This window comes from Pygoscelis adeliae, unplaced genomic scaffold (assembly GCF_000699105.1).
Source record: "Pygoscelis adeliae isolate BGI_AS28 unplaced genomic scaffold, ASM69910v1 Scaffold93, whole genome shotgun sequence".
Lineage (NCBI taxonomy): Eukaryota > Metazoa > Chordata > Aves > Sphenisciformes > Spheniscidae > Pygoscelis > Pygoscelis adeliae.
Window position 1 is genome coordinate 973,676 of NW_008824469.1, and position 9,516 is coordinate 983,191.

Here is a 9,516-nt window from a genome sequence, read left to right on the forward strand (position 1 = left end):
GGCTGCCCGTGAGGGAGGGCCCCTGCAGCACCCACCTCCGGCCGCCGGGGCCGGCTCTGCCCATCGAGGGGCCCTGCGGAGCCCAGGCCAGGGTGGGATGCGTACCCGTGGCCCTGCCGGGGACCTGCCTCCGCTCCCAGCCCCACAGCTTTCCCGCAGGCACAAACGCGCCGGGCCCCGTTCCCCCCCTCAGGAGCGGGGCAGCCTGGCTGTGGTAACCAGCGCTTCCAGGAAGAGAGTTCAGCACTTCCAGGCTGAAGTAAAAGCAAACCACCGCCTATCAAGACCAAATAGTAACTAATGATTAAACACGGTGCGTGCACCAGGCACTTCAAAAGCACATGAAAGACCCGGTTCCTGCCCTGAGGGGGTTACGATCTGAGTCAGTCAGGCAAAAACAACACCTGAGATAAGAGAAAGCCTATCTTCCGTGATGCACCTCAGCCTGCACCAAAGATTTTGTGAAGCGACTGCAAATTACACCCACAGATCACGCTGGGACCAAAGTAAGTGGCAACACTTTCCTGGTCCCAGCCCTGCCCCAGTCCCATCCGAGGTGAAACACCGAGCTCCGGTGTGCGCGGGGTGGGTTCACACCTGAGCGTGCCACTGCCACAAGTGGGGACTTCACAGGGAATGTGTTTTTTATCTTCCAGCCATCAGATTTTTGGCATGAACAGCCCACGTAGAGGATCACCAGAATGGCACCCAGCTACCAGCTTAGGCTGCCTGCTGGGAAGGTTACCTTTGAACTGTAAGAATGAACTGTAAGAATGAACTGTAAGAATGAACTGTAAGAATGAACTGTAAGAATGAAGAGGCTTTTTTTGAGGCTTTTTTTTTTTTTTTTGAAATTGGAAGCTTAAATTTCTGAGAAGGTGCCCACCGCCACAAGGAAATGAACCAAGCTGCCAATTCACAGCGAGCTGGGCCCGTCTGCCCCTGGAATAGCATTTTGTTATCGGTGAGAACACAACTCGTTTCTCCACCCTTGTGACATGGCTGTTCAGCTCCAGGCTCACCACAAACCATTTTAAATACCGGTGCTTATTTCAGTTACATGTGTGATGCTCACTGCAAGTCCTCCAAGCTCTACACAAAGGAGAATTTGAGACTAACACACTGACTTGAAGACATGAGATTTTATTTACTTTGCTAGCTTGGAAAGTTTTAATGAGAACTTGTGCTTGTTGGTCTAATTTTCTTGTACTTAATTATATTTATAGAGCGGTTTTGTATCAAAAGCAATTCACAAATGACATACAAAGTGCATACGAGTATCTCACATGCATAAAACAGCGCCAGGTTGCGTTGCGGGACCTGCGAGCTCGTTCAATTCAAAGGGAAATCTGTGTCTCCAGAGGCACACCCTCAGCTTCTAATTAGACCACAGCTCAGCAGAGCATTTTAGCATCTGTTTAAATCCATCCCTACTTAGTAAAGGAATGAATAGAAAGGAATGGATGGCTGAATAACAGCCTAGGAGAGGGAAAATAGGGCTGACTGAGTACATGGTAACAGAGCAGCATCCTTTTGTGAACAGGTAGTTGTTTCACAGAAGATACCCCATCCTTAATTGAAGAGTAGCAGCGATATAAAGACCTATTATAGCAGTGCTTAGATATTTTAAGTAATAGGAAGAATTTTGAAGGCAAGAAGGGTGTAGTAGTGACTGAGGCTTTCATTTTCTTTTGTTCCATAGCACAAACTTTATCGAGTTGTTAGAAGTGCCTGTTACTATTTCTATAGCCATCATGTCCTGGCACACTTGCTATTTCACTGCCACTGCTTTGCAAATAGTCTTGCAAGGCTACAAACACAAAACCTAGTAAACAGAAAGGATAATAATTTCAGCGGGGCAATCTGTTTTGATAAATGAGAAATCAAATTAGTACATTTTTTTTGTTTGGTTCAGGCTCAGCTGTATCCAGATTGCTTCAGTCCTGGTTGAATTTAAACAGAGAGCTAAATCTGAGCTTGTTTTGAGATACCTGAAAATGGTTATGGTGCACCCTGATGAAAGGAAGCAGTTCTGAGCCCAGTTCAGTTTCGTTTTGTCACAGTTTTCTACCCTTAGGATTTGCAGTACCACAGACATCTGAGGCAATACAAGAAGCTTCTGCCCCTAAAAGCTGATGTTACAACAGCACTGCCTTTTCCTCCTACCCTGGCTCCTGGTTACACAGCATGCTGCCCTCCCTCAATCAGGCTCCCGTGTTTGTGAGGCCCTTCGCAGGAACTTGCACCCAGGGATGTGAAAGAGGGGAGGCAGGAGCAGGCTTCCTCAGTAGCAATGAGCTGCTCGCTCTGCTCACCTGGTGCCTCGTAGCCCTGCACCTTCCGTGAACTGTAGAAGGGGTTTGTCAATGATCCCACTGCTGTGCTTTTTTTCCACACTTCTGCACTGCCGTTCAGTTGGCGCAAGCATTTATGCAGCCGTGTGGTGGTTTGGATGGCCTGAAAAGTAACCAATTTTTCTTCTTTATTTCTGAGTCGCTTTTCAGCCAGACCAGTCCCCAGTCCAGTTTACTCTGCAGCTGCACAACGGCATGTTCTAGCAATGAGGATGGGACAATGTGGGCATGGGACTGTTTTTTCAGGGGCAATGCCAACTTACATCAGTTTGAAGTTTGTCACACTACAATCTCAGCTAGCCATCCCCTTGATTTCTCCTGTTGTCTTACTGCTTAAGAGGTAGTACTTCGAAAGTTTTACATATTTTTGACGTAAACCTTTTCCCCACTTAATTCAGTCCTCTAAGACTCCTATTAGGTAAGTAGTCACTTACTTACAGACAGAAAAACAACCTCATTACCCAGAATTTTTTTAACAAGTTAATGGTGCAAGTCCAAGTGAAAGCCAGGGCGGTCTCCAGCGCGCGTAGTGCTCCTGGTAACCGAAGCAGCGCAGCAGATGGAGCGTTTTCTAACTTCACTCCCAGCACGGAACTTGACGTGCAGGAGCCAAGACACACACATTTGTGTCTGGTAATGCCATCTGTGTCTGCAAAACCGCAACGCTTTCGCTGGAGTGCTTTTTGTTTGTAGGGAACACGTTAATGGTGGGTATCACATACTGCAAACTCTTAGTATTATGAGAATGCTAAGAACAAGAATGAAATGAAACAATCCAATTTCTGAGCAACGAGAGTCATTAATAAAGCATAGGAATATTGACGATTCGCATAAAAGAATGGACAGCATGAAACAAGTGACAGCACTGACATTTAGCTCCACAGTTGAACACGATCTCTTTAATAAGGGCTTATACCCTCTGGGTACTCACAGCAATAGCTGGGACTAGTATCTACACAGGAAAGGGTCAATCTGAATTTCCAAAGATGGAGAAAGCTGATCTCTTGAGGTGTTCCTATTTAAACTGGACAAGTTCATGGAAGAGAAGTCTCTTGAAAGGCACTAAGCACACAGAAACCACTTCCACCTCAGGCTAGACCCTGCCTGAACTGCAGACAGTGGAAGTTCAGAAGATAATTTTAAGGGGCGGCATAATTTTATGCTCAGACTCTTCTTACACTCCTCCCAGGGCATCTATGACAGCAGCCAACAGCAGACAGGTTACTGAGCACCACGGATCTTTGTTCTGATCCAGCACAACTTCTCTTGTGCTCCTAGACTATCAATGTTTGTTATTGCTTTTATCTTTGTTGCTTCTTCAGACTGATGAGGGGTTTGTGCCAACAGTGCTGTAAATCAGCTTTCTCTAGTCTTTATGCTAGATGATGCTCACTAGCAACATCCTCATCACTCCAGCTGCATCACCCTTGCCTTTAACTCTCATGCATGGTAACTCCTTTTCCCCACATCAAACTCTATTGTCACATTTCAAGCGCTTACAGTCTTTCACTGTTTAGCTTCCCTCTACCTATCACATCTACTAGTTTATCAAGCTGTCAACCTCCACCTTCACTTTGGCAGTGACAGCAACCTCAATGGCTCTGTGTCTGCTTCTTCATCAGGCATCTCCTTCCTTTCTACCAGGCCATCCCCCACACATGGGAAAAGCTCCATGTCAAAATCTGTTGAATCGCTACTTCTCTAAAATCCCTCTTTGAAACCTACCATCTGGCATTTCATGATGCAAGTAGTGAACTGCAAGAATATACTCTGCTTTTTCTGCTAGATTCTGTTAGTCATGTTGCTACCTTATCCTTTAAACCATCTCTGCCTTGTTTTGTTTACTTGCCTAAATTTTTTTCAGCATCTGGAGTAAGCTTGCTCTAGGAAAGGGATAATTTTCTTTACTTCTTACCTTGTACAATCCATGAATCCTGAAGCCCTGAATCATGATTCAATTTCTTAGCTCTAGCAGATTATAAATAATGTTATTTAGTAGACTAACCAGTTGGGAAGCAACTTGCCTGGGTTCTATTTTCTGCTCTTGCCACTGGCTTATTGTGTGACCTTGGGCAAGTCACTTAGGACGTTTCCAAATGCCTATGTGAAATTTGGCACTCCTATCCATATCTAGTTACCCTAACAAGCAGCTTACTCTTTTCAGAATGATGGAGTATCTTTAGCTTTCACTGAAATCAATGGTCCTCTGAGTATATCGTAGGACCAGGCTTCCTCATGATGCCTGCCACAGAGGCTCTTCTATTGTGGAGACCTTTACCTTCCAAAATGTTTTTTACAGAATGAGAGTAAATCCTGCATATCACTTTCTGACCGCACACTCCGTTGTATATGTTAGTACCAATCTATTTTAGACATTACAGTTTGGAAACAGTTCTGAGCAATTTGCAAAATGCTAGAGGTCAGTTCAACAGCAGAGCCTGGGATGCCGCCGGCATTAGGTCTGGCCAATAGAAAATGCCTCCACAACAGAAACAGCGGCGAGGGGCTTCCAGGTTTATATGGTGTTCATCAGCCATACAGGTCAATAGCTATTATATCATTAACAGTAACTCCTATTTCAGTTATACTAATTCCTATGAAACTTACAGTGCACATTTTCAGGCCCTCAAAGTAATTTCTTTTTCCAATCATCACATAGAAACAGCTTCAAGGAAGAGATTCAAACAGAAGAAACAGTGAGGTGAGGTTATACTATCACAACTTGCCCAAAAACTAGAGTTGAGATAGGCAGAAGCAGAACAAACTGCTCTTGTATTCGGTCTCAAACCTGCCCTGAGTGGGTCCACTGAAACAAGAAACGCAGCCTATATAGTCAGTCCAATATTTGATCTTTCTCTTGAAAAAGTCAACAGAAAAGTGAACTGGCATGAAGGGCAGCGACAGAGTTTTGGGGGAAACACACACCTATTAAAAATGGACTTCAAGTTCATTTCACAAAACATCTCTCATCTAATAACTTTTCAGCCATTAGTAGTTTAGAACCTGGGAAGGATCTGAACCCAGCCTACAGAAGTACCTCGAATATACTGTGTGAACTGTATGACATATCTGTATCCTAGGAATTTATTTCTTTGGGGAGCACTTTTGGAGAATTTACTATTTAAGGTCAGTCTGCCATTTTCAAAACAGAGTTGCTCAAAACTGAGAAATAAAAATGCACTTTTCAAAGGGGTTTGATTAAAGATTGTATTCAGCAAACCGTAGATTATTTCTCAATTAAAAATATTTAGAATAAAATGTGTTGAAAACTTCTAAATATTAATATTTAGAACAGAATATTCCTCTCTTAAAGACTGTAACCACAGCCTTTAAGAACATGAAGTATCCATAAAGCTCTCAAATACAAAATTGTTCTCCTTAAAAGCTGGTACAGTCCATCAGTAGGTATTACACAGCTCAAGCAGGTCAGCCACACCAACACCCCTTCCTACTCACTGAAAAATAAATAAATCCTTATTGCCTCTCCTACCAGCTTTGGAGTTCAAAAGGAATTAATCAAAGAGGTCAAGAGTAGAGCTTTTTAAATACTTAAACAAACTTACTTTTTCACTTTGGGGTATTTCATCTCTGAAATAGCATTGGTAGCATCCGTCTGTCTCTCCTTCAAATGCTGTGGCCACATATTATCCACCCAGTCGACTAAGTCCACCTGAAAGCCCCACCAAAATCAATTGTTAGTTACTGAACACACAGTAGGATATACTCCTGTTGGCTAAAACTCTAACAATGACAGCAGCAGACCGACACAAGCTCATAAACAGCAAGAACCTTGCTGTTCAGCAAAAGTCCTATGGACCCAACTTGTAAAGCACAGCACTTCATCACCACAACTCAGCCCTTCACAACCCACAGCAAGGAGAGTTCTGCAGTCCATTTAACTGGGTGCAAATTCTGACCTATGGGCACCTGTGAGCACCTTCTCTTGCAGCATCACCTGCTGTCTGTCTTCAAATGCATTTTTGTAGCCAATAGCCTAGAAACTGCATTTATTAACATTAAAATACAAACATAAAAGAGATTATACTGTTCCAATAACTTACATTTCAAGGAACATTAACACCATCGTTCTGGCCAAATTCTCATCTGAGTAATCACATTATCGCCTACTGTGCATTTCCTTCATCATTCTACTTGAGTATAAATTCACCAAACTTCTTGTCCAAAAGCCAAACTTTTAGGAAGTGTGGGCAGGAGAAAATAGCAAAAGCTGAGCAATTGGAAACATACTGCCAGCAAGGTGAGGAAGAGATAGAAACCGAGGATTGTTCAGGGATACTGAAACACAGCTCCTACGCTGGGTGCCAGAGCACAAACTGCAATCTGTCCATCACAGCCACAGCAAGGACAAGCCTGTGACTCACTCTTTGGTCTGTTTTATGATGGAGCCTGTGTGAGATATCCAGAACACTCCCTTCTGGTTATGCAAGTGGATCACATGTGCCAGGTCTCAAAACAGAGGAAAACACCAGTCAACTTGGGAAGTCCAACAAAGCAGGCTGTAGTGCTGCGTTTGGCCACAGTGGGGCTGTAAATCCTGACCCAGCTCAAAAAATCGTGATGTGTGAATGAACCTCCATTTATGGGTCAATAAGGACTGCAAGACCTATCCCAGGCATTGGTGACAAAGCTGTCCTCTGACTGTGTGCAGCAAGAAGGGAGAAGTCCAATTCAGTCACGGTTAGCACCCCACTTTGCCTCCTGACTGCTAATTCTTTTTAAAGGCCCACCCAAGAATGTTATTCCTATGAGTCAACTCAACTGTTTGTATCCCCAGAGGATTTTCATAATAGGGCAATTAGCACATGAAATTCTTGCAGACTGGGGCTGACCCCATCTATTTCTCCATCTGCAGCAGGTACTGTTGATAACACACAGTACTTTGAGAAGATGCAAAGGGAGATAATACAGGCAGTAGAAATAGTACCAATTCCATGAATATCACAGTTCTATGTGAAAACAAAATGGATGGTTACTGCCCTGATTCTGAAAAAATTCCCACATCCTGTTACTGCAACCTACAGTCTTTACACAACAGGGAACATGAATCAAGTATTTGTGCCTTACGTGGGCTCAAAGAGCTCTGCAGAATTCAAAGGATCCACTTATACAAACATAGTATTCAACTAGTAACTGACTTTATGTACTGGACTTTCTCTGAGCCCCTAGCACCTTCTCTTCTATTCCCAAGCACCTAATGGGAATGCAAATCTCTCTTTCAGTGTGATCTAAATATCCCTGGTTTTACAAACAATTGAGCACTCAGGCCATATTAAACAGATATGAAGTATTCATTTACATGTGGTAACAGGTACCTAATTGCATTTTTCAGTCCTGAGCACCCAGGAAATTTACACAGATGTTTTAAAAGCTCACCAAGCATGATGTGCTTGGGAAAACCGGGATCAACTGAACCCCAGAAACTCCCCAGAGCACTTCCAAACTGCCCACTAGTGTCTGAATGACAGCAAAAACCTACACAAACTTCTAAATATGTGCTTAATATTCGTGATATGTGCATAACAGAACACAAAAGCCTACTTAAGAATTACTTCTACAAATCAGCAATTAGAGCTTCCATCTATTTTTGACCTGTTCAGGCATTAAGTGTGGTGTTTATATTGTCTGCATAGGCAAGAGATGTCCCCAGCAAAAAAAACTACTGGTATAACTAGAACAGCATGTAGAAATGAGAAGGAGAAAAGTGTCTGAAAACAAAACATCATAGAGCTATAGTTTCACACCCAGCAGTGCCTTGAGCATCCAGTGCCATGAGCAGATTCAGAAGGAACAAGCAGCACACACGTTCTGCTTTGAGAAGTCCCGTTGTTCCCTGATCAACCAGGACCAATGCCCAAAGTCTCTGCCTAGTCCTGAGGAGACACTCTGAAACCTCCAATGCCATTTCCTCCATCCCCGTGTATTACTGAATTGATGCTCTAATCCTCACCCACACATGGCTACATTTTAGTGATAAATGAAATCATCCTTATTAACAAGGTCACAGTTTCACTGCCAGTGACTCCATTGGGAAATGAAATCACAAGATTTTTTACCTTTAAAAAATGTGTACAAATCTACCCCCTTCCTCTGACGCTGCCAATTCTGACATAGCAGTAATTATGCTGATTTAATTATGTATAAATTTCTACATTTAATACGTGTTGTCAAGTTTTTTGCTTTGGAGCCCCCTGAACATTTTTTCGTTAAGAGGAGGGTTCATATATAAGGAATTTAAGCTTCCTGATAATAGCTTTAAATTTCCTCCTCCTTAGAGGAGGAAAAACAATAGACAGGTATTTAATTTTGGATGGAATTTCCCCTAAATACCTTGAGAAAAACTGGGTATCTGTGCAAATTGCATGATTAAGAGCTCATCAGGTACCTAATTCCTGTAAATTAAGTTCCACTGTCAGGGAGACCAGCTTTCTACTCGCATGAAAACAAGATCCTAACACTAAATGGACAGGAGTTACAGGTACTTCACATCACCTTGTTTAAACTCCATGTTTTATTTCTTACAAAGCAATCGATCAGCTTGTATTGGGTCTGGCTGAGATGGAGTTAATTTTCCCCCTGGCAGCCCTCATAGTGCTGTGCTTTGTATTGGTAGCTAGAAAGGTGTTGGTAACACACCAGTGTTTTGGCCGCTGCTGAGCAGAGCTTGCACAGCATCAAGGCTGGCTCTCCAACATTTCCCCCCCTCACCAGTAGGCTGGGGGTGGGCAAGATCTTGGGAGGGGAGATAGCCAGGACAGCTGACCCAAACTGACCAAAAGGGATATTCCATACTACATGGCGTCCGCTCAGCAATAAAAGCTAAGAGAAAGGAGGAGAAAGTAGGGGCATTCATTATTTATGACGTTTGTCTTCCAGAGCAATCGCTACGCATACTGAAGCCCTGCTTCCCGGGAAGTGGCTAGACGTCGCCGGCTGATGGGATGTAGAGAATAAATCTTTTGTTTTCCTTTGCTTCCATGCATGGCCTTTGCTTTTGCTTTATTAAACTGCCTTTATCTTGACCCACAAGTTTGGTTGGGTTTTTTATTTTTCCCCATCTTATTTCCCCCCCTGCTCTGTCCTGCTGAGGACGGGAGTGATAGAGCGGCTTGGTGGCACCTGGTGGGCAGGCCACGGCAACACC

At 43.5% G+C, this 9,516-nt stretch overlaps 1 protein-coding gene across 1 annotated transcript in view; it reads right to left on the reverse strand.

Moving 5' to 3' along the window:
- The window catches only part of KDM2B (lysine (K)-specific demethylase 2B), a 119,338-nt gene that overhangs the window by 82,184 nt on the left and 27,638 nt on the right, over nt 1–9,516 (reverse strand). Inside the window, exon 4 of the mRNA XM_009321187.1 lies at nt 5,918–6,024. Coding sequence (XP_009319462.1) covers nt 5,918–6,024 — 107 coding nt within the window. The remainder of the gene's footprint in view (nt 1–5,917; nt 6,025–9,516) is intronic.